Source organism: Parasteatoda tepidariorum, chromosome 2 (assembly GCF_982258835.1).
Source record: "Parasteatoda tepidariorum strain Cologne lab strain chromosome 2, Ptep-v5.0, whole genome shotgun sequence".
NCBI classification, from domain to species: domain Eukaryota; kingdom Metazoa; phylum Arthropoda; class Arachnida; order Araneae; family Theridiidae; genus Parasteatoda; species Parasteatoda tepidariorum.
The window spans coordinates 17,789,832-17,817,233 of NC_141756.1; the positions used below are offsets into that span (position 1 = coordinate 17,789,832).

Here is a 27,402-nt window from a genome sequence, read left to right on the forward strand (position 1 = left end):
TAATTCTTCTAAAAGGTCGTTAATTGACGTTTCTAAGACGTCAAAAAAGTTTATGAAATATCTCATATACTATTAAAATGGTTCCGACTATTGTATACGTCTGAGTGAATGCTTTGTTGAGATTAAAACAGTTTTGAAAATCTAGTTTAGATTTTTTTGCTGCGCGAATAAATTGAAACTAAATTTTAATTATTTCTAATTTAGATTGTGAACAACAATAAAAATGACATCATAAGAAATAGTCTTAAGTTATAATATCGAAATTTAAATGAATATAGTCATTTTCTCTGAATAATTAATTATTAGACATTTTTGCTTTCCATTTCTTCAAACAACAACTTATAAAAGCTGTATTGTTACTTGCATCTCCTTTTCTTTCAATTCAATAATAAATCAATATATTGTGCTTAAAAAGGGAAAAGAAACCTAAAGTTTGAGTGAGAAAGTATTTCTGAAAGTTTTGTCCTTGAAATAAAATAAAAAATGTCGTTCTTGACTACCGAGTTGGTTTGAGTCTGTTCAACGCAATTATCATTGGAAGAGAAAGTAGTGCAAAAGATTGTTCAAATAGACTTTGAGCGAATGATGTTGAAGTGCAAGAATCTGCACCATATGTGTAGTGTGCACAATGTTCTTGGATAAGAGGACTGGAGATTTGGTCTAGGTGCTGTTGCAGAAATCGAGCAGCGTCTTGACCACAATCTTGACTTACATAGGTGTACTTGCAGACTACAAAATCATTAAAAGTACTGAAAGTGATAAAACAAATATGTAAGAATCATTGAACATACATTATAAGATAATATACATACAATAGTTTGCATTGTTTGAAAGTTAAGTTATTATATAACATCAACATCATAAAACGCCTGCTGTTAAAGGTGGAAAAATTATACTAGATCCCTCTTCCAAAAGTTGGTTGTCAGCTAAGAAGATCATGGTTGTCACAGGCCCGCAATTTCGAGATCAATGGCTCAAGGGATTGAGTGTTCGCCTCCCAATGAGGTGATCCGGGTTTGAATCCCAGCTATGGCTGGTCAATACGAATTTCACACCGGTATGCACCGACGCACCGACTACACTGCTTACGTAAAGTATCCTCAGTGGTAGACGGATCATGGGTTAGAGTCTCCTTTCTATGGGAGGTTTTCTTTTTTATCACTCTCTATGAAACTCAAATGAGGGTTAGTTCCCTCGAAATGCCCTCTACAATGGCAAATTTCTTCCAATATTCGATTCAGGAGCTCCCTTGTCTTCTGAATTGGGTTCAAAGTTCGAGGCTACGGAGTTGAATATTGGTAGTCGTAAAGTTAAAATTGGATCTGCTGCTCAATGAGGGTTATAAAATTAAAACTAATGTGATCAACATTGTGCAGCTCCCACTTTCACGTCTCAGATAAGCAGGTACCCTTTTATCTGAAGCTGGTTGAGCTGCAATCCACCACCGGAGATTTATCCCTAGTCCTTCACTAAGTTATATCAGTGCCGTCACGGTAGATCCGCAAAAAATTATACTCTAAAATGAGCAAAATGAATAATGTTGGTCTATCAGATAATAGTGCACAGTAATAGTTAGGATTAAAAGGATAAGGCTTAAAATTTTTTTAACTCTACATGATAGACTAAATGTAGCTGATAGGAAACTTACAGCTGGTAACACAAAATCTTGATATCAAACGAAGATGTTTTTTTTTTTTTTTTTTTTTTGAAATTTGAAGCGTCGAATTTGAATACGTTCGTTATTTAAATGCCAGTTAAATGGCTTGTGAGTTATTATGAAAATAATGTTCATGCTGTATAACTGAAAGATTACACTGATTGCAATGTGACGTGTTCTGTTTTTCAGGAGCTTGACGATTTAACCTAATGTAGATGCTTAATTTGAGTTCCAACATTAAGTGAAATTATTTGCCCAACTTCAGAGCTGAAAAGTTCTTTGAATATACAAATAGAGCAAAGTGAAGAGACGCATTTTTAATTGAAAATTTGGTATTTTATACTCATCTTAAAATTCGATTTAAGCAGGACTCTCGTCTTCGGTTTACTTCATCTGTTGCACATAATATCAGTACAGCTATATATATATTTTTTCTAGTTAAAGATTGCTTTTTAATATTTTATTCTATCTCTGACCTACCGTATTATTGAAATGCATTCGAAGCAATGTTTTTTTTTAAACTGCAGGCGCTAAACTAATAGTTCTTCGCCATGGAAGGTGCCGAAAGTGTCGCTCATTTTGCGTTGCCTGGCGAGCACCTTGCAACCAGAGTCACGGAGCTGAGCAACATGACCACACTGCCACAGATACCCGTTCATAGGGGGGGGGACACATTCGCACATTACCCACCACAGAAGACAACACACAGAGAGAAACCAGAGCCATCCATTCCCAGAGGGAATCCATATCCTGAGCGGGATTCGAACCCTCTGCCATTGGCTTCGCAGTTTAGCACGCTAACCGCTCGATCACATGGCCCACAAAAAGTATTCATTTCTTGTAATATACTTGAGGGCCCCGTCGCCTATTCGCTGCAGCTCCCTTACCCTCGAAAATTGGTAGGTTATCTTATATGGTTTGCTTTGCAAATCATGCTCGCTTCTAAGTTAAATCCATTTGAAAGGTTCTCCAGCATAGAATCTTAAGAATTTAAATCAATTATTTAAATATTTAAAAACTAATTCCTTTTTGAAAAACTAATATTGAAAAAATGCATTTTGTTAAAATTTTTCTTACATAAATTCAACTTTATAAAAAAGAAAATAAGTTTTAATAACAGGCTTTAATTTTCTTATAATGAAGCTTTTGCTGCTCACACTATTTAATCAAAACTTTAATTTTCAAACATGAGGATTTTTATTTTTCCAAGTGTGTCCCAACTCTGATCCTCTTTAAAGCCTATTTTTTAATTAAAAAAGAAGAAATTCTTATTTATCTGGCAGTTCCCCAGAATTCGTATCGGAATCTTTAAGCACCGTTAAAGAAATAAAAGAGACTTCTATTCGAACGACCACTGATCCGGTAAATAGAAACACATGTTTCTCCAAAACATCGTAATTCAATTAAGGTTTCCCTTTCTACTCAATAAATTGTTACCATAAAAAAATCATTTTTCGTAAGGAGGTGATTATTTAATGAATTGAATGGGAATTATTTTGCTGAATAAAAACATTTCTTTCGTGAGCGGCAATAAGAGAGCGATCTTGATGAAATTTGTAAAAAGAATTAACGCTTAAATTAATGGATTTAGATATTCTTTTGATATATTTGATAAATCAAATAAGTGCATTAAAATGAAGTTTTTTTCTCTTTTCTTCCTGAGGATTATTCTAGTGGATGAAAGATCAAAGGTATTTTACTGATGTTTTTTTATTTTTAAAGAGTCATTACATCGAAAGTACTTTTCGTTAACTGTTTCATTTCATTCTATTGCTATTCAAGTTTTGGAAATTTAAAAAAAAAACATTTTTTGCTCTTGATACACTTTTAATATTGAAATTAAACTATTGCATTCATTTTTACGTCTTGGTGTATTAGAGTTTTATGTGAGGTACTTTTTCTTTTAATAACGAAATCGTTGATTTGTCATTAAAAAGAAAACAGTCATTGTGAATGAACTCAAGCATTTAAAACAGTTTACACCAAATTAAAAAATATATATATATATACATACTGTATTTTATTAAAACTCATTAATATAACGATAAACAGTTATTTTGGTTATTAATTATAGATGTGTTTTCAAATAATTTAGAGCTTAATATATGGTTAGATAATTTTCTTTCATTATGACTTTTTAAGAAATTTTACCAAAATATAAATGGTTAGAAACATATGTTTTCGTAAATGAATGAATTTTTTGCATTTTAAATACTTTTTGAGCAAAGATTAAATCACTTTAGATTTCATTATGAAATATGTATTTTTTAAACGGTTTCGTTTGAGGTGTTTTTATTTGAAGTGGTAATGGGAATTTGTCTCATTTCGGGGCTGCTGGCTTGTCCCGTTTAGGGTGGTGATTCTGGAGATTTCCATAACTGTCTTATTAGCTCAGTCTTTTAAAATAATGGGACGAAGTTGACAAACCTAATTAACTTCGTGCGTTAAGGATCATTACTCGGAATACACTAGCCCAGTATTCTCTGCTCTATATATGGGACCGTAGCTCGATATTCTTTAGGCTGACATTTTATGGATTCCGGCCAATTAAACTATTCCCAGCTATTTAGAAAATATTATCAAAATTAATGACAGAATAACTCAACAAAATCGTTAAAATGCATTTTGTTACTAGAAAAGAAATATTTCATTTCTAAAATTGAAAATAAATTCTCCCTATATATATATATATATATATATATATATATATATATATATATATATATATATATATATATATATATATATATATATATATATATATATATATATATATATATATATATATATATATATATATATATATATATATAACGAAGAATAAAACAAAGAAAAATAATAGACATATGAAAAAGGGGGGGAAATAATAGGTAAAAAATAACAAACAACAGTTTATTAAAAATAATAATAAATAAAAAAAAAATTAAAAAAATTAAAAAAAAAAAAAAAAAAAATCATGAAATGTTAATTAAAAAACCGGAAAAAAAGAATATAATCTTTTCTTCAGCCCACACGATTATATCCGCAAAACAGAGTGCTTTCTGATATTGTATCAATAAAGCCAAAGCTAAATAAATTAATACAATAGTGTGAGGAGCACTCAAAAAATTTTTTTAAAAAATAACAACAAATGAAATAGATTACAAAAAGTACAAATAAGTAAAAATAACATGTAAAAACAGATAATAAAATAAAATAAAAAGAAAAAACATTAAAAAGGGGAGACTATAAAGCGAGCAGCAAAATCAGTTCAACTTACATGGACGGACATTTTTCAAGAATGATTTAAAAATGTTTTCGCAGAAAGATTGCCAGATTACAAAATATGAAAACAAAAGCGCAAATTGAGTGTAACAAGAGGGTTTTAAAGTGTCGTTCTTACTGCACTGTTGAAGTGATTTGTTATTCTGAGTTTTGATTTGTTAGTTACCAAGGATGGGCCCGAAATGGATGCATATATATATATATATATATATATATATATATATATATATATATATATGTATATATATATATATATATATATATATATATATATATATATATATATATATATATATATATATATATATATATATATATATATATATATATATATATATATATATATATATATATATATATATATATGTATATATATATATATATATATATATATATATATATATATATATATATATATAACGTTGAAAATGCAGAGTTTTCCACCGGCTTCAGAATTCTCTCTGACTAAGCTTTAAAGGAGAATTACAGAATGAACTACAATATATTAGGCTTTATTAAAGGAATATGAACATAATAGGATTGATCTAAATAATTATTTCGAAAGCTGAATGATTTTGTGAATTGTTGAAGACCAAACCTATTGGTTTACTAACAATAGCCACAAGACTTTCGATAATGTCATTGTGTAACAAAAATTGCATTTGCAATTATTTCATTTATTGTATATCGCTTTCTTTCTATTTATATATTGAAAATTGCTTAAAAATTAAAAAAAAAAAGTTATAGAAGTGTTATAAATTGGGCAATGTAATTTTTTCTGGAACCGTTGTATCAAAACTAAGTACGGTCACTCACCAACAAGATTCCCGCAGACGATCGTCCACATCTCTGTTCTTGTCAACTTGAGCAGAGAGTTGAACTAAGTGCCGATATAAAGGCGCACACTTTTCTTCAGACAGTGACACATTCTTGTAACAAGGGGAGTGTTTCAAGTAAGCTACAAGTAAAGAAAATTAATTTTGTTAACAATAAGAGTTAAAAAGGATTGGACTTCGTGAACGATTAATCCGCATTTGCTTTTACTCGAGAGAATATTCCTACATGTTGTTGCCGTCAGCTGTAAATGGCGAATTAATTGTTAAGATCTGCTGTAAATTGTTTGTAATTGAATGTAGCTTTCATGCTTTAAAATTTTTTTTAAGGTAAATAAATAAGTTTGTTCTTAAAATTAGTTAATTATAAATTTTTTTTGTCAAACGCAAAATATGTGCTAAACAAATTAGGTTAGCTTAATGTCTGCCCGATTTAAGAGCTTTAATTTCTTCTCCTTTATTTGTTCTCCTTTATCGTAAGAGTATCTTCTTCTTCTCCTTTATTGTAAGAATCAATAAATCTAATATCTATATTACAGATATTAGAGCTTTTATATTCATTAGCTTCTTTACATTAAATATGTCAGGGATGTCCCAAATATGATACTATCATAAACGTATCATTTCCTTTATCAGTCTATTTCAATTATAGAAAGGACGCCATTAAAACAGAATATGTTGCTTGCAAAAGAAGTTTTAATGTTGCCAAAAGAGACTATGAAGCATAGCTTAATTCATATTACAACACGGGAAAAATATGTTGATTACAAAAGCTAAAACGCATGTTTCAATATAAGAAGCACATAAGACTTGATGTGGCTAAGATAGCCTGGTTTGGTGGGGTACTTGACTCACGTTCGTGAGAATGGGAGTTCAAATCCAGCCGGAATCCAGTTCAAATCCAGCCCATGTAGTAAATGGTGACTGTTGAATGTTAAATGTGTCTGGTCCCAAAGTCCTCCATGCTCCCATAACATATCAAACCTCTAGGGGTACTGAATTGGAGATGGATCGTTCTCTGGTTCAGGCCAAAAACGATCTGTGGTTGAATGGATATGTGAATGGGTTCGCCCTATAAGACGAGAGTGCCATAAGTCAAACTCTTGGCCATGGATGGAGCTACTGGAAAACGAAAATAATCGCATCCTCTCTGGCTTAATGTCCGACGACAACAACAACAAGATTTGATTTTACACTAGAACTCACACCCTTTGCCAAATTGAAAATGTATCATCTTATGAAACTCCGGTATCCTACTGGAACCCATAAGATACCCTATTCAATATCGAACCAGAAATGTATACAGACTTATGGCTTCGAGGTTAAGGCATTCAGCTGTCATTGTGGAGAACTGGAATTCGATCAGCTTCAAATCGTTGTGTATCAGCTTGTTTGGAAAATAAAAGCAGCCGATGGGTAATGCTGAACCTATTGCCTCCATAATGCCGCTGTTCTCACGAAATTTCAGAACTCTTAGCTCCACCCCCATTGGCCCACAATGGGCTGTTACGGGAATACTTTTTTTTTATGAAACACCCATCCTAGTACCCTACTGGAACCGATATCATACTGAACCCCATATAATATTTATCCGATATTATATAGTAAAACTTGTATTCCAACACATCCAGTGAGTGTTATGTGGAATGTTTTGTATAAATGGGAATCAAAGCACTCACCGTCTTGTATGGATCCTGGGACGCAGAGTTCCAACAGAAACTGGCGAGCTCCAGCCACAACGTGATTAAAGACTTGCCTCTGAGTTGGTGTAAAACAATGCCTCATGTGATCGTCCACGCAACTCACACTATCCTTCAATGTTCTGAAAAAATTACATCATTTGGATGCTTATGACTTTACATTACATTTTATTCACACTTACGTATCTATTTAAACTAAACGTTTGTTGTTTACTAAAATAAATAAATAAGATGGGGGATTAGAATTTCAATATTTGATAAGGTTTATCAAGAAAAAAAATTTTTTTTTTGAAAAATTAACTATTTACCATATTGTTTTATAATTTTACAACCGTCGTTGAACAGTCGACCCAATTTTATGGGTTTACGACTAATAATGTTCAACTCCGTAGCCTTATAATTTTGAACCCAATGCAGAAGGCAAGTTAACTCCTGGATCGAGTATTGGGAGAAATTTGCCTTCATGGAGGACTTTTGGATGGAACTTACCAGCATTTGCGCTACATGGAGAGGAAGACTACGAAAACCTCCCACGGTTAGCCAGACGGCAAGGGGACTCCAACCCATGATCCGTCTCCCACTGAGGATATTTCACGTCAGCACTGTGGTCGGTGCAAGCCGGATGCAGAATTCGTATCGACTGGGATTCGAACCCGGTTCGTCTCATTGGAAGGCTAACGCTCTATCCCCTGAGCCATCGCAGCTCTACCGTTTGCGAATAACCACAACTATTTAATTCACAGACGAGAAAAAAAATGAGTTAGGGCCATATATAACTTAAAACTTAGCAGAATTAGGTGCAATGCAGGCATTGTAGATTATTCCCAAAGCTAGTATTTTAAAAAAATAATGAATATTTTTGATGCTTCAGACTTATTTATTTACACAATTATGTTTCCAACAAGCATGACGTTCAATAAGACGCATTTGAATTAGAATGTCAAGTGTTATAATATTCACGTAACGCGAGTGAATGACCGAAATCAAGAGAATGTCGACTTTCGCCGGTGAATGGTAACAATCCCATAGTCACTCTGGTGAATGTCCGAAATATTTGTTATATCCGATTTGATATTAATTTATTCGTTGATATTATTATATTTTTCCACAGTTTAATGTCTGCTGAGGATAGATTAGGAGAAACATCGATGTTCGGGGTACCGGTTAAATGCATACTGGGCAGTGGCACTTGACCTTAAAAAACATTGATATAGGGTATACCGGGAAAATGTATACCGGACAGAGGCTCTTAACTGGACCTAGTATATATCTCGTATATTTACCAAAGCGACTATGTGATTGTTTACATACACCGGTGGAATGGAAGTAAAAAACCACCGATTTCGGTATATATATATATATATATATATATATATATATATATATATATATATATATATATATATATATATATATATATATATATATATATATATATATATATATATATATATATATATATATATATATATATATATATATATATATATATATATATATATACAGTAGAGCATCGATTATCCTCCAAGCTATGTTCAAATTCGTTTTTTTTTTTTTTTTTTTTTTTTTTTTTAAAGTTCAGTATACTTTTTAACCTATCCACAATTTTTCTAGATTTGGAAGAATAAACAATATCCACTACATTTGATGACCATATTTAATTTACAACTTTTTTTAGCAGTTTTCCTATTGTAGCCATACATATATGTATTGTTATACAGCTAAACCTACATATCCCTTTATCCCTCTTCAACTGAAAATTATCTTCCAAGAATGCGAGCTTCATTTTGACAGTCTAGAACGTCAAAATGATGTTGATCTAGTTCAGTTGATTTATTTAAAAAGAATAAGAGATATGGCTGCTTAAAAAAGAGCATCTTCTTTGAAACAAAAGTCTTTGCTGGATTTCTTTTGCAATGGAAAATAAAGAAAAATGTGGTAAAATCAGTAATTGACAAAAACATTGTAAAAAGCTAAAATATGATTTAAAAAAGAGTAAGAAAATAAATAACTGAAAAATATTTAAAAATTTAAAAAAAAACTTTCAAACACGCCAGAGCTATTTTAGATAGTACTGCCAGTCCTAAGCCTGAAAAAAGTGTGAAGAGAAGTTAGTGCATAAATAATAATCATTTAAACTAGATTTTAAACAACTTTCCAACTATCCGAGCTTTTCATTATCTGAACCACGTTCGAACCCGAGCAGTTCGGTTAATCGGTGCTTTACTATACATATATATATAAACATATTAAATCCTCAATTTACACCGATAAAACATACTTTTGCGAAGTCGAAATACTAAACTATTCTAATGATGTTTAAAAGTTATTCTAAACAATTCTTTGCTTATAATCGTTATGAACCAACTGAGTTTTCATTTTTATTTGGATACAGAACTATGAGGGAATGCAATATAATTAAACAGACATTCAGAACGAACTGAAAAAACTGACAGATCTTTCAGGTATACTTTCGATGATGCCCTGTCTTTACTTCATAATCGAAGAAAGCAAAATACAGTGATTGATTAGTTTTGCACAAGAGATGCTTTCGAAGAACATTCTTTTGAGGATTTACTCTTTGTTTTGTACCTCATTTCATTATTTGCCTTTCCAGCTCATAATTTATTCAGCGTGTAAGAGACAAATAATCAATCAGAAAAAGAAGAATTTTAGTGATTAACTGTCAAGATAAAATAAATACCTTTCATTTAGTTGAAATGATTCTGCTGAGAAGGAGAAAGAAAAATGGCTGATAGCGGAGCATATAAAGTGTGGTGGATTCAAAAAGCTGCATTTTCTTTTAAAAAAGCGTTTCCTCAAAAATTTGCCGATAACTTAAATGTACCCTCTCTATCCCATCAATTAAAAACAAATTTAATTAAAAATACATGAAACTAAATAATTAAATTGCGGCATTAAAAAATGTATAAGTTACATCTGGAATATTTTCTCATCACAAAATTTAAAATATTCAATAAAGAATTATATTTTAAAGCAAATTCAATTAATTCGATAAATTAAAATAATCTAATTGAATTATGACTATACTGATTGAGTTTTAAACAGGATTTAGAGAATTAGTTAATGAAATGACAGTCGCTTACCTCTTATTTTAAAGGCATTAGAATACGTTGAAAAAAGATATACTTTTTCAGGAAAGAAATATTTATGTTTCATTTTTTGAAATTAAAAGCAGTAACAAATGATTTGTCTATCCAAGATGTGCCTCTTAAACTATAAAATATTAATTATACTATATTACTTCTTCTAAACATTATCAAAAATAAGTCAGATTCTCAGACATGTCTTGATAAACAAAGTTTTAGAAATATTATATCAAAAACCTTCGTTGAAATATTACATCAAAAACCTTTTGCTTCTTACGGCCCTATCAGAAATCCAATAAAATAAGCAATATCCAATAAAATCAATCCAATAAAATAAAATAAACAATATGAAGCAGTTTACTTATAAGAAAATTAAAAATTAGGAAACTGATTTCAACAGTTACACGATGAATTAATAAATTATGTATTTATTATTTTTATTAATAAAATTCTATTTTTGTTAAAAAATTTACCTTGCTTTTTTTTAAAAAAAAGAAAAACAAATAAGAAGGTTAGCACTAAACTTATTAAAAAAAGTTTAATATATTTTCTAATAACGCTTCGAAATTAAGTATCCTTCTTAAATTTCAATAATAGGGATATTTCGCACTTTTATGTTAGCTTCCGTACGCTCTCGTACGTAACACTGAAGTAACTGCGCATGCTCGCGTTTATTTTAGATGCGACGTATCTTAACGTTATGTTGGTTTAATTTACGCTACAAAGACAAAGCTACAAGCACGCTGTTTATAACTGTTAGATGTTGTTTTCTGCTTAAGCTTACCTTCGAACTAAACGCATGAACATGGAATGTGAATTGAATGAATCGCGTGATCTTAAATTGGCGAAATCTCACTAACAGTTACGAGAAGAAAAAGCCGCAGTTTGAGTGTCTTAAATTTGTAGCAAAGTTTTAGTTTTAAACTATAAAAATTAAAATATATATTAAACCTCTTTAAAAAGATTGCAGAAATCTGGTGGTTTTTTCCCCACTTGAAAAAAAAATCTTTGACAGTGTCTTACAATAACAAAGCACTTTTCTCAAATAAAAAAAAATACAGTTTAAGGTTCCTTACACTTGAGGCGAGGCGATATTTTGAACTATTCCAATGAAGTGGTGCGGGGTGCACTCACGGAAATGCTCACGATTTCGGCACCGCTTGGCATTCTTGGCGAAAACTTTTTAAGTCAAACCTGCTCTGTCGTCGAATTGCTTTTGCGTAGCGTTTGTAAACAAGGGATAGAATTGTTTTCACTATTTTGTTACAATGGCTTTCATTGTTTTGTGTTTTCATAAGATCATGTAACGCAAATATTAAAACACAAAATTCTCTTTGCAATATTTAGTATTAATTTTAATTAAATCTTTCAAATTAAGCTTTAATCAGAATTTCGAAGCTGGAATTTAATTTTAAAATTTTATGACTGTGAAGAGCATTGACCTGATGTCGTATTCTGATGCATTGATTGTATTGACTTGTTTAGAGTTTTCTCAGAAGTGTTTTTTATTATCAATTTCTCAGTAAAAAAAAATTTAAATAAATAAATAATTAAATAGATAAATGAAATATTTTTTTACTGATTTGATTTAAATTTTAACAAAATCTTTTTATTGTGTATAAAGTTATAGTTTTTTTTTTAATTAAACTCCAAACTCATAATTGAAATATGTGCAATGGAAACTAGTGTTATACTTGCGAACAACCTTTTTTCGAGTTTAAGTGTTGTTAATTATGATAAAAGTTGACATTGTTGACAATGTAATTTTCTCGATAAAACAACTTTAGATATTTTCTAAGATGCAAGCAATCATGATGGATAAAACAAATCAATTAGGCTAAAAATAGCATAAATGCTAAAGAACAAATAAAAGTAAAAGTTCTCTTAGAGCCCTAAAATATATTTTACTTTTATATATACTAAAGTGTAGGTTGGTATAATCAAACTGTATCAACTGTTGGTATAATCATATAACAGAGAAACTCTTATGTCAAGGCACAATAACTAATTTTAGAATACAAGTTTTTAAAACTATATACAAAAACATCTGAAATATATTTCATATTAACAAAATAGTTCACTGTTGCCTTCTAAGGATAAATTATTTTAAATGTATAATTTGCTCTTGTAGATCCATTTCCTAAGATATTCCCCAATTAATTATTATTTGTGTAAAAATATCAATTTTTCTGTGAAGTATTTCATATTATTTATTTTGAATCTATCATGCCTTTTTTTTTTTTCTTATACTGTTATATAATATCTTATTTAGTAATGTTAATGGCCCTCTTTTTTTAGTGGTATAATTATAAAATAAAACTTGGTTCTTGTATTTTATCACTTTTGAAATTACATTTGAATAAAATAATGTTAAAGTAAATTTGATTGGATTAAAATTAAATAAAACTTTTTTTCTGAATTTTTATAACTTTTGAAACTGCAAACTAATGAAGTAGATTCATTAAAATCTTCATCTTATTGAAAATGAATAAAGTAATAAAGTTAAAGTAAAATGCTGCATATGATAATGAAAAATATATAAATATTTTTTTAAAACTTTTAAAAAAATACTTTTGAAACTGCAAACAAATGAAAAAAATGATAAGATTAAAGTAAAGCACTTTAAATGTATTAATTGATTTCTCAGGTCTATTTTTTCAGATCTATCTTAATTTATTATTTGCGTAAAAGTATCGATTACTTTGTGAATAATTTCTTATATACATTTCCACATTGAAAATTTTCACCTTTTTCTGATTAAATGTTTAATTTGATGAAAAACGATTTAATAAAATCTCCTATATCTGAAAAAGCAAACAAGTGAGACAATTTTTTTTAAATGTGCATCCTTAACTCATTTCTCAAATCTTTTAGAGTTCATTATTAGCATAACAATATGTATTTCATTGTGAAGAATTTTTATTATGCATTTAGAACAAAAGAATTAATCTTTTTTCCTAATTAAGCATCTGAAATGCTGAAGCAATAAGCAATAAGCAATTTTTGCAATGTATTGCAATAAAAAAAGTACCTTATATAAAAGTTCCTTACATTTGAATTACAAACTGAATGCAATATGCCTTAGTATATAATTAGCACACAAGACTTTATATACATAACATAGTAAAGAATGGTAAACTGTCTTAGCACGAGATTAAAAAAAAAAATTTTTTTTTTTAAATTTTAAAAAAAGAAACAGAATAGATTTTACACCTTTAAGAACAATAATTAAAAAAAAAAGAAGTTGAAAAATAAAATTTTTACGAGAATCTATTTTTAAATAAAATTCTGAGACATAAACATTAAATTAAGTATGAATTTTTCATTCAAAACGAAAACTGCTTATAAAAAATATAAGAGCGGTGTGAAGATAGAAGTAAATAAGAAAGAAATTTATAAATAGAATAGAACAATCATTTTCCTACTCAATCAACGAAATAGGGTTGCACGCTGTAGCAAGATGTGACGAATAGATCGGTCGGGTTACCATATTTTCAATTTTGCGGTTTTCAGAGTTCTTATTCTCGACCGCGCCAAGCGGTGCCGAAATCGTGAGTATTTCCGTGAGTGCAACCGGGGTTCGATCCCGGCGATGGCTGGTCGATACGAATTCCGCATCCGGCGTGCACCGACCACAGTGCTGATGTGAAATATCCTCAGTGGTAGACGGATCATGGGTTAGAGTTCCCTTGTCGTCTGGCTAACCGTGGGAGTTTTCATGGTCTTCCTCTCCATGTAACGTAAATGCCGGTTAGTTCCATCAAAAAGTCCTCCACGAAAGCAAATTTTTTCTAATGCTTGATCCAGGAGCTCCCTTGTCTTTTGAATTGGGTTCAAAATTACAAGGCTACGGAGTTGAACATTAGTAGTCATAAACGCAAAAATTGGGTCTGCCGTTCAACGACGGTTATAAAATATAAAATAAAAACTATGTACAGTGAGCAGCGATGACTCAGGGGATACAGCGTTCGCCTTCCAATGCTGTGAACCGGGGTTCGATCCCGGCGATGACTGGTCGATACGAATTCCGCATCCAGCTTGCACCTACCACAGTGGTAGATGGAGCATAGGTTAGATTCATAAAAATAGCTTACTCCATCCTAAGGTTTTATTTCTTTTGACGACAATTCCTTCGAAGGAAAGCCTTTAAAGGTAACATTATTTTAATAACAAACCTAAACAGGCATTCTAAGGAGCCTAAAAAATAATAAAAAATTAAATTTATAATCAGATAAAAATGAATTCAAATTATATCCCAGCTTTTACTTATTTATTTTGCAGGTCATTTTAAAGAAGTAGGAAAGGAATTAAATGAAGCTAGAATACTCGAAAACTTGGCTTTTCTTGTAATTACGCCTTTTGTAAACAGCAGGTTGCAAAAGCCCTTATTTACTTAAGTGAAATAATTGAGCTAGAATTCCCCAAATACGATTAACCCCAGAAAAGTAGTGACAATTCTAATGTTTAACCTTTGTAAAATAAAGCATTAAAAGCCACTACTTTGTAATCTTAACGAATAAAACTGGGTCAAGATTTTTTTCTCTAGATTATGTACTGATAAGCTTGTGATTTTTAATGTATCGATAAATACCTAACTATAGCGTATGTGAAACTACGGATTTATCTTTCTTTACCTCATTTTGGAAAGAAGATATAGAACTCAGGAAGCTATGAATCTATTTCCATGCATGTATAATTATTGTTTATTCAAATAAAGCTCGTTTTTAGTTTTATTAAAAGTTGGTCATTGCTTCTAAAAGATTTAAGCTTTTTCAAAAACTATTCAACCGATTTTGCTTAAATTTTGTATTTTGCCACGTAAATTTAAAATGATGCAAAAACATTTTGTACCTTATAATTCAAAATGTTTTCGATCATTCTTAAATAAAATAATAAAAAATTATGAATGTTTACTAAAAGTTAAAAAATTATGAATGTTTACTAAAAGTTAAAAAATTATGAATGTTTTACATGGAATTACCTTTTTATACACGAATTTTATAGTTGTGTGCAAAATTTTTTCATTTTGTTTAAAAAGTTCTCGAGATGTAGCGAAATATGGAAAAAGTAAAATTATCATTAAGGGGTCCAAACTTTGGAGGGCTCTCCCGACCAAACTATTGGGACCTTATTTTCCAGATTGAGGCTACCCCCAATAGTTTGGGGGTCAGAAATCCGAATCCGTTGAAAAAAAGTACACTTTTTGAGAGAAACTATGTTTTTTGTGTCTGATTTCATAACTTAAAATATCGCCTGCACTTAATAATTAGCATATTTGAGGTCACCCCCTCAAACACCACTAAGATTGAGTCCTAGAACGTGAAAATACGATCATTAGGATCAAAAGATATACGGACCCGTTTTTTGAAATTTTTTTGGGCACTATACATCAAAAGTTCTATACATACGAATCTATAAAATTTAATCACATTAATTGTGTACTTATTTTTCATCATCGTTTCCACCTACTATCCAATTTGTATTTAATTTTTCTGAGAATGAAAAATGATCAAGGTTTTTTTCTTAACTATTCTCGTATTATTTTCATTTTAAAGAGATTAGCGATATACATGTTAAACGACATTTTAGTGAAAAAAGGGAGCTTTAGATTGTATAGAAACCTTTCGATACTACATACAAAACATTCTATTTCTTTTAAAAACTGCTTCACTGAAGAGTTAAGCAATGCGTAGAAATAAATGTTCGATTCTTGCATGCAAAGTATATTCACTAAACTATTTGATAGAACTTAAAATATTTGAGCACACTCTAAAAATTTTGCAACGAGATTACGGCCAGTGACTGGCAAAATAGTTTCCAGTCAATATCCGTAAATAGAAATTTTTTAACTTTTACCCTTTATCCTGACCATAAAAATACAGGTCTACCCGTAAATTTTTCACGTAAAACATATGGCTATTGACCTTAAATTAAAGTCATGCTTGTGTAAGTTATCCTCAATTTGGACGTTGATGTTGTTTGAGACTCAGGCTATTTATTTATCAAATCAAGGTGAATTATGGTAAGAGACGAAATAGTGTAGCGCTGCCATCTGTCGAGGTGTGAGAGAGTTGCGTGTTCGTTGTCCGTGACCAACAATGTCGAGGTTTGCAAGCGAGGCGTTCTTTGGCACCAGCTGGAGGAGAGCGTGAGACTGTTGTATCCGTAGGCTGATGCTGTGACCACCATGGAGAATGGACTACACCCCCGAATTGAGTAAGGAGACTTACACAGTGGCTGACACAGATGCTGTAACCACCATGGAAAATATAATTCACTCCCCGAATTGAGTAAGAAGACTTATACAGTGGCTGACACAAATGCTGTAGCCACGATGGAACACAGAATTCACTCCCCGAATTGAGTAAGAAGACTTACACAGTGGCTGACGCAATGGAAAGTTGCATGAAACCCAATTAATAGTAAAAGTAATTTATTTCTATATTAGACAGAATGTAAAGTTTAGTTTTGGTTGTGAAATAATTATAATTTAGTATGAATTTGAATAAAAAATATATTCATTTTATAAATTTATAATTTTTTTAATAATTTTTTTCATTAGAACTGTGGGTAAAAGTTGAGGCAAAGGTAAAAACAATTAATACAAATGTATTTAAGAATAGCTTTTTTTAAAAAAAAAATAAGTAAATAAATGAAAGCTGGAACTAGACTTTTTAAGTAATGGTTAACTGAAGCTACAATTACGGTCTCTGACCTTCTTTCTGAATGAAGAGAGCTGGCCGTATAATTTAAGGCTCAACTCTCTGAATTTTACGGAAATTTCTTATGGTGTAAATCTAAATTGAAACTAAACATGAACTTCAAGGAATCATCCCACTTATTAATTTAAAATTGTTTTTAGCACTGAACTTGCGTATGAAAACGCATGTTTAAGACCGTGCTTTAAAATGACCATCCTCCTACAGGAAAATTGCAAAAAGCGACGAAAAATATTATAATTCATGGTTTTAACACTGACATTCGATTCTAGAGCTATGCAGAAAAATTAAGAATCAGGAAGGAAAAAGAAAGAAAGATGTTTACCGACAAACAGCTTGAAGTTGCAATCGTGTTGTGACCAATGCCAGATCGTTTCCTTGAGTGACCGACTGCAGCGATGTCAGACATCCATGCAACTGATGAAGAGTGCACTCCTCGCAAACAACTGTTGTGAAGACTGAAAAAGACAAACATTTCTGAAAATTATTAATTATTTATTGTAATTATATTATGAAAATTATAAACATTTCTGAAAATTATTAATTATTTATTGTAATTATATTAAGAAAATTCTAAACATTTCTGAAAATTATTAATTATTGCTGCAACAGAAATGGATATTTAAGAAATTTAAGGATTTTCCTGAATAACTTTTGAGATGCTAGTAGGAATTTTTAAGCACTAACATAAGGAAGATACTCTAAATTCACTTATTTATTGTGATTTTGCTTTTACAAACAGACATTGAGATTAAGCAGTAGCATGTGATTTTTTTTTCTATTTCTCTTTAGTTGAGCATATATAAATTTTTAAAAGTGTACCCTTAGGGGTTTGAAAAGTATTAAAAACATGAACAAGGTCAATCTTTAAAGATTTCACATTTTAGTAAATTAGTAAGATGGTATGCCATAGTGTTAAGAAAAAATGGTATGCCATAGCGTTTGGTACTTTACCATTCTGGTGTACCAAAATTATGGCTCGACACTAACAAGGGAAACTAGGGAAGTGTGACTCACCAATTTTGAAATAAACTAGTGGGATGTATGCCTTATGAGGAATAATTTTAGGGGAAACATTCGTTTCGGCCCATAGAAGGTTCTGTGAGAGATAAAAAATAATTAAATATATAGAAAAATCGGTATTTTATTACTTTAATGCAGACTATTAGTTATTGTAATTGTCTCATACTTAAATTAATTTTGTGGTACTTTCACGTACTATATAATGCATATTTATTGTCAAAATTGATTTCAAAAATTTTATATATCTGTAGTTTTTCAGAAAAACTTGTTAGGCTAATTTAAAAAAAAAAAATTGACATCAAATTTGTTTAATTTTTTTTCCAAAAAACTTTCAAAATTAATTGTAGTATGTAATTGTAAATCAATTAATTAATTAACAAATAATTAATAATTAAGTAGCAATTTATTAATAATTAATTTTCTGATTAGTTCATCAATCAGCAAATTAATTAATTATCCAATTAATTACAAATCAATTGGATTATTAGACAATTACAATAACTAATAGTCTGCTTTGAAGTAATAAAATACCGATTTTTCTATACATTGAATTATTTTTTATCTCTCACAGAACCTTCTATGGGCCGAAACGAATGTTGCCCCCTAAAATTATTCCTCATAAGGCATACATCCCACTAGTTTATCTCAAAATTGGCGAGTCACACTTCCCTAGTTTCCCTTGTAAGTTAATTTTTTTCGGATTTTAACTATAGAAAGTGAGGTATATGCGTTTATTTTCAATTTTTTTTTATTAGCAAAAAGCATAAAAATCACACGACAAAAAAATGACTTAATTCTTTTTGCCTGAATCACCAAGATATGCCATTAACGTCTGCAACAAATGCACAGAAAAACATATATTCTTAATATACTTTTCCAATTATTCCTAATTGCATTTGTCGCTTAATATAGAAAAATTACCCAAAAAGTAGTGCTTCTTCAACGACTAACCTGTAAATCAGGCTTTTCCTCACAATGTAACTATCTGTTCGAAAACGTGTCACGGCATGCATGCACGCCACTTCATTTAATTGCTATTCCGTCGGTCAATAAGGGGCTTCGATTGTACGGAAGCATGCCATAATTAGAAGACCATAAATTCTTGGCTAAACGACACATTTGTCGATTCGTGCCATCATTGCCAGATATATTTTTTCTTCTTTCGACCATTTTTGATTTTTGTTGCTCGTATCCGGTTTACAAGAATAAGTTTTCTTTTGCTTTTTCTGAAGTTGGAAACAGAGAAAAGATTTCATTTTTGATAAGGTTGTAACGGAAGATGTTTCATAAAAGAATCGATATTTTGCGTGCATTTTTTTCACGATTAGGTACCGAAGATTTTTTTTTCTTTACCTAATCTAACAATTAGAATTATAAGTTTTATTTCTTTCTCACTAAAAATTTCTCCTTTTTCTTAATCGAAGAACATACTTTTTTTTTTAAATTAAAAAATCTTCATTAAAAATATGATAACCCATTTGATTAGATTAAAATTTTAAGTTTTACAGATTATCCAGGAGTTGATCCAGGAGTTTCCTTGTATTCTGGATTGGGTTCAAAGTTGCGAGGCTACGGAGTTGAACATTGGTAGCCTTAAATTCAAAATTGAACCAGCTGTTCAACGGCAATTATAAAATATAAAACAGAATAAATGTGATTGAGCCGTGGTGGCTGAAGGAATAGAGCGCTTGTCTTCCATTGAGATGACCCGGGTTCGAACCCCAACAATGGCGTGTGATACGAATTTCGAACCCACTGCATTGTTGCGCTAAATGTTTCAGTGGTAGACGAATCATGGGTTAGAGTCTCTTTGCCGTCAGACAAACTGTGAACCGTTTTCGTGGTTTCCCTCTTCAAGTAACGTGAATGCGGGTTAGTTCCATCAAATAGTCTTCCACGAAGGCAAATTTCACCCAATACTTGATCCAGGAATTCTCTCGTCTCCTGGATTGGTGACAGAATTACAAGGCTATGGAATTGCACATTAGTAGTCGTAAACGAGCGAGTACTTCGAGTTATCGGTATGTGCTCGGATGACCCTTTGCAGGGGCAGGTCAGGGTTAAGCTAGTTATTGGTAGTCGTAAACTCAAAATTGGATCGGCAGCTCAATAATATCAATGTGATTCAACTATCATTAATTTATTGAATCAAATGTAAGCAAATGTAATTGTTTTTATATGCGTATTACCATGGATCAGAAAAAAAAATTGGGAAATCATGCAATGGTGGTTTTAGAAGGCACGTGAAATATATTTATATTCAGGGAATAGTCCACAACCGCCCCGGAATTGAAATTGGATGTTGTAGCTTTTTTTTTCAGTAGGAGGATAGAATAGATTAGCCAATAGAACATACATTTTACTTTAATATGGCAGACAGAACTAAAACTGATAACTTCACAGAGAGTCACTTGACTGTAGTGTCTGAAAATTTTGCTGTGTCAATAAATGGGCAAAAATCTCTAAAAAAAGTGCTCTTTTTAAAGTGCTTTTGCATTTTTTTAAAAAAATAGGTCGATGTTTCTAATATTTGATATAACTGAAACTATTATGCTTTAAAATCAAATATTTTTTGCTGTTGTTTATTCTGAATAAAAAGTTTTCATTCACTCCCTCTTTAGTCCGAACTTGGCATCCTGTGACTCTTGCCTGTTTATACAACTTTTTGACAAGTGGAAGAATTGACCTTGATTATGTGCTCTTTGACAAATGGAAAAATGGAAATTTTATTATGTAAAAAAATTAACAAACGTCAAGCTTAGAATAATGGGAATATTATGGAAAGTAAATGAATTTTGTACTCTAAAACAACGGGAGACCTTACTTTGGTGGTCTTTCGTATATCATTTTAAAGTTGTAAAATAGTAAGAAATACTATCTCTGTCAACAGAAATAAACTTGGTGTGAATTTTTTCAGAATTATAGACGAAAAATTCATCGTTTCCACAAATTTTGATCATTTTTCGCTTTGACGTCAGGTGACCAGATTTCTGAACCATGATTTGAGGACAAATCAACGGAGCGTCTCTGAAAAATTTTATGATTCGAGAACACGCATTTTGGTGATTTCAAAGTATATATTGTATTTAAAAAATATTATTTTGTATGTGCAATGATTTCTTTTTTTTAATTGATAATTAATATTAGATGCAGAACCATCTTTAAACTTGATTTCATTACAAAGCAGTTTTGACATATGATATTCTGCTTGTGTTGCAACATTATTTTTGAATGAGTCTGAATTTTGGAATTAGTTTCAGACAAATAAAAACGCACCCACGTTTTTGCTTTTCGTTCGTATTCTCTGCGTTGAAAAAAAAATTGTGTGTTTCTCTTTTATGCTTCACTACATAGAAAAATATGAGATGTTTCCACTGAAATGCGAGGTGATTTGAAAGTTTTTAATCACAACAATTGAAGTTCGAAGGCGGACAGGTTTGAGGACATCTGATCAACTTAGCTTGAGTGATGATCAAAACTGAACTTTCTGCTTAGCAAGAGTCTTCAAATTTAAATTGGAAATCTGTACATGCTTCCAATACAGCTTATAATTGTTTCCAAAATGACGCCATCAAAATGTATCGTTTTTTTACATCGAATCAAAATTTCAGCCACTTTTCGACATAAAAGAACTAACAAAATAAATAAAAGAAAGTAATTTTATTTTTGTCAGATTTAAAAACGAAATAACTTTTGGACGGTATTTTCGTTATTAGTTACTTCGACGGATATTTGGAAAGATAGGCACGTTTTTCTTATTAGTTCTGACGGAAATAAAATTATTTTATCCTTATTTTGTCTACATAAAATATGTATTTTCATAAATTTTATTTCATTTTATTATTATTTTTTTTAATATAGCTATGCTTTAAATTTTATATAGCGTATTACGCAATGCAGGTAGTTCTAGCTAAAAAGCCCTATTTTTAAGAAAAAAAATCACTTTTTTTAAAAAAGCAGAATCCTTTGTTGGAAATGGGAAGAAATAGTTTGAATGCTTGCGAGAAGCATTTAATTTAGCTCAAAAAGAAAATCATCGAAATATTTCTCCGACATCAAAGAAATATCTTAGTTATTTACACTTATACCCTTTCAGATGATTAATAGAATCGAATGGTTTACCTAGAATGAAATTCCTCGCGGGGAATAGCTTACGTATTTCTAGGAAAATTCATGAAAACATTTAAAAAGATTAAATCTTTCCTTTCGCTCCGTGATTTCCCTGAAACTAGCATTCCATCTAGATATTAATCTTAACCATTTGCAAAATGAGTTCTTTTGGCATTTAATGAAAATTCTATTGGGTTGGGGAGGAATTTCGATACAACAGAATGTTGATCAACGTCTTGATTCAATAGTGAAAGTCAATCTTTGGAAGGTTTTTGTTTCCCTTCCTTTTAAGACTTTCGAAGAAAAGCTAAAGTATTAATCACAGTATCGTAGTTATTTGCTTGGTGTTTTTGGAAAATCAAATTGTTCAAAGAATTTGTTTTCAAGCTAAAATATAATATTAATATGAAGTATTATGTTCTTGTTTTTTTCTAAAAACTGGTAAAATTATCACAATCAGTAAAATTAATAAAAATTAAAATAACATATATTTAAGCATGGTTTTACTACTTCAATACATTGATAGAAAATCGAAATCCCTGTATTGTCCAGTGCTGTAAAGAAATTGCGAAGCAGGGCAACTCCAATACACTATGGCTCCTTTATAATCTTTTAACCGAAATAAATTTTCTTAAGGGGGTTCAGTACCTAAAAACCTTCAAAAAATAGAATTTGAGATTTTGATCAATAATTAAACTAGAAACTATTAGCTTTCTAATGATATATTGCTTTTGTTTAAAATCCACGTAGAAGTGCACTTAAACTTGATTTAAAAAATGTAAACAAACCGAAAACACCAATGCCACGCCCACTTTTGACAGACGATTTCGTAAACATTATAATGTCCATTATTTTTTGCATGTGCTATTACCAAGTCATTAAAAAAAATTTATAATTTCAACTTTACAATATCTTTAGTTGATTGTAACTTTAACTGGATTATTTGTTTGTTCTTTATTTCCATGCGATTTTCGAGAATTTTGAATATAAAACTGAGATTTACATTAGTTTGATTTGTTAAGTCTATTTTTGTTTTGTTCTTTTATTATACTGTTATTAGGTCATTATTTTTACGTTTTTTTTATTCTTCATTACGTTTTTGTTTACTTACGTAAAAGAGAAGAAAATAAAGTACTGAAATACAAAAAAAACATTGCTTATGGACCAGGATTGTTTTGAAGCTGTCATTACCGGCATAGATTAGGAATTTCGTTTACATTATTCGAATTTACCCTGAACCGGATCTTTTTTTCTCCCTAATTTCTAGTTAAATCATTTTGATTTTTTGTTTAAATGTTCTTTACATAATATTTCTAATTTTGAAGTAAATTCTTATTTACAGTTCTTTGTTAATTATTTCTGTGTTTAGAATGTTTATCTTGAAATATGCATTTTCTTAGATTTTTTTTGTAATATAGTTATTTTTTTTAACAAAAATACTTTTAACTCATTTAAATTTAAACAAAACATCTTGGTAAAGACTTGAATATTCAATTTTCATGAATAAAATTTATGGGTGATTTATGAATTATACAATTTTATAATTATCGCATTCAGTTTGATCATTTTAAGGGCTTTTTATTCGCTCGAAAAGTGAGGAGAGTATAGTATAAAAACCTATTTTTCAATCAAATAAAAGAAACATTTAAGAGTAATTTGTTTGAAATGTAAGCAGTACGAGATTTATAACTTAGAAACAGTTTGATTTTTGAATTCAAATTTTAAATATTGTTGGTAGTCTAATATTTACGCTTTAAATGCAAATAACTCAAAACTATGTTTTTTTTGCTTCGATGTACCTTTTCTTGAAAACTATTGATCACAACACTTTGATATTTGATTTAAAAAGTTCCTTTAGTACTGTAGTTTGTGCTGAAGTGAGCAGTTTTTTAAGAGAAACTTAATATATTTTTTTAATTCAAAATTTTCGGATGAAAATGTGAAGCTTTTAAAATTTTCTGACATGCTGTGTAATTTTTTTTTTTTAATTTCTTTTAATTCACGAAATAAAAAAGTTCACTTCAGTATAATCTAGAATATCTATTACATACACAAAAAAAATTTCAAAGCTCTAACTACGATACTTTTTTTAAAAAGGTACATCGAAATATGCCATTTTAACATTGTCAACATAGGAGGTACCGAACCCCCTTAAAAACTCGAAAAATATTAAGAATCTTTTAAAAAGGTGTCAAAACTTTCCGAAAAATTTGGAGCCCAAACACTTTTTTTCCGAGATCGGACCATTTCTGTAAAATTATGTGTTTACCCTACAAAAAGAGCTAATGATTAAAAATAATTCGCAGTTCACCGTTTTTTTCTTCTTATTTTAATTAGAAAAAATTTCACCTTAAAAAAAGATAATAAGTTTCACAAATTTACTGGACTTACAGAATTAAAAAGAAGATGGAGAGAGATAAATACTAGAAAGTTGGAGAACCCTTGCAAATTTTTGATATTTTAGAAACTTTTTCACACGCACAATCACACAGGGTGTTCATTAATCACCGCCCTTAAAGTGCATTTTCGTAATCCTTATTAAAATGAGCTAAACAATACGCAGATTAGAGGTTTAAAATTCAAGTTTAAGTAAAGGAAACACAAAAGAACTATTGTAATCTGATGAATAATCTATTTAGGAACATATATTTAAAGGCATTAAAATTTGTACCATTGCATGAGGAAACGTTAAGTTTTCACTTTCAAATTTCAACTGAAAATCAAATTGGTTTTTATTCTTTTACACCAGCCTTTTTGAAGTGATATCCCAGATTTTGGGAGCATTTTATTTCTTGCTTAAATATTCCTTTTTTTTTTTACTTTATTAAAATACAATCCCTAAAGTGTTTTGTTACTTCATTTTTGACAAGGATTTTAAGAATGCACATTCAGAGTGGAGATTAGAAAATAAGCTAAATTCTGTTTTAAATTACCGCCTTTGGCACAGAATTCTCTTGTAAAACCCAAATGATAACGTTTTCCAATGGTATTAAAAGCAATTACAAGTTTATTGCTCCAATCTGCTCTATTTAAAAAAAAAAAAAAGACACATTTTGTCCAAAATTGCTTCAAATTAATTTATTCTGTGTCGCTCTGTTTAAATGTGCTCCTTAATAAAAATGCTGCTTTATCTCCAACAAATCAAGCATTTTTTTTGCGAATTCGCATTAGATTTTCTCTATAAATAAATAGAAAAAAAATAAAAAAAATTAAAAAAATTGAAAATTTCGTTAATTTTGTATTGTTCGTAAATTTAAGTTGCATTTAAAAAAGTTTACTTCCAATTATAGATCCAAATGAAAACAATAATCAAGGAAAACTGATGTGCGATTTTACTACATCTACCTAGTTATAAACTTTGTATAATTAATAACCTTATATCCCTTTCTTTCAAAACAATTTTTAAAAAAAAATCTAATAAAAGGCGAGTTTTATCAGCCCAGATAAAATATACCGACTGTACACGAATAAAAATACCAATAAACGTGGAATTAATCAGTATGTGTTAGTAAATTCGGTATGGAGTGCTTGCCTCCCAATTTGATCCAGATTCGAATTTCGACCATCAGCTTCCCCCAGTGTAGCACCGATCTCAATGTCGTTGTAAAATATCCTCTGGTAGACGGATCAGGGTAAGAATTTCCTTCCTGTTGGTCCAATCATGGAAAAGTTTCGAAGTTTTCCTCTTCATATATCGCAATTGCGGGTTAGTTCCATCAAAATTTCATCTTTCAGAATGATTGCTTTCTCGTTATCTGAGTCAGGTTTCAAATTGTACCGGCTGGGGAGTTAAACATACAAAGCCGCAAATCCCATATGGACTGGCTGTTCAATATCGGTGATAAAATAATTAGCGTGTGTCAGTAAACGCAGTATTAATCAGTATATGAGTTAGTTAATATAGTAATAATCAGTATGTGTTAGTAAATGCAGTAATAATCAACGAGAAGGTATGGATTAGAATTCATTTGAGGATTTAATGGAAAAGAACGGTTTATGTTCATGAAAGCAGATACCGAGAAGTACTCGCGGACAAGAATCGTTTTTCAACAGCACTTCACTGTGTGATAAACTCTCGGGGAAATTCGATTTTCACGTTAATGTTTTGTCAAAACTGAGTAAATTTCAAAATACAACAGGTGACAATCCAATCGCCATTTTCATAAAAATTAAAATGGACTGAAACTGTTTTTGCTTTTTGATCTTAAATGCGCGACCAACGAAGAGTTATATTATTGTAAAACAAGAAATCAAATGTTCAGAAACTGCAAAAAATTAATTAATTCCAACAGATATTTTTGTTGCTTCCTTATTCTTAAAAAGAAAAACTCAAAATGTGTTTAATCAGAGAATCTGAGAAGTAATGAAGACTCATTAGCTGAATATAAAAAAAAGTACAATTTCTGCTATTTTTGGAAAAAATAAGTAAACTTTTTCAATTTGATCCACACGCTCACTCCCTTTCTTTAAGGTAATTAGGGAGATACATTTCAATTAAAAAATCATTATTTTTGCAACTTAATGAAAAAATGGAAAAAGGTGAAACTACTTTTATCATGCAGCACTTAAAATAAATGTAGAAATTAAAAACATTTGTAAATGAAGAAAATATCCACTAATAAAAAACTGTCAAATTATTTATAATACGTATTTAGCTTAAGTATCCATTTATTTAAGTGTAATCATGATTGAATCATGAGCTTTTGCATTTAGCTAAACTGTTAAAATACATAAAATTGTTCAGTTACTTGCAATAATCTAATTTATGTGTTCCCTTATTTTTAAAATTCTGTATCCTTAAGAAATACTTTAAATTCGTACTTTTAAATTTTGCACATAAACGATATATTGATGCAATATACAGTGATATACGATAAACCATCGTTTACTATTTAAAATAAATTCATTATAAATGTAAAAGTTACCGTCAAGGTAAAAAAGCACGTTTTTCATATTAATCTCACTTTAAGTATTCACGATTGCCAA

At 30.2% G+C, this 27,402-nt stretch overlaps 1 protein-coding gene across 1 annotated transcript in view; it reads right to left on the bottom strand.

Moving 5' to 3' along the window:
- Positions 1 to 281: 281 nt before the first annotated feature.
- The window catches only part of LOC107441570 (uncharacterized), a 29,065-nt gene continuing 1,944 nt past the window's right edge, over positions 282 to 27,402 (bottom strand). The window contains exons 2-5 of the mRNA XM_016054882.4: positions 17,609 to 17,741; positions 7,434 to 7,576; positions 5,738 to 5,879; positions 282 to 749 (exon numbers count right to left, since the gene is read on the bottom strand). Coding sequence (XP_015910368.3) covers positions 497 to 749; positions 5,738 to 5,879; positions 7,434 to 7,576; positions 17,609 to 17,741 — 671 coding nt within the window. The 3' untranslated portion in view covers positions 282 to 496. The remainder of the gene's footprint in view (positions 750 to 5,737; positions 5,880 to 7,433; positions 7,577 to 17,608; positions 17,742 to 27,402) is intronic.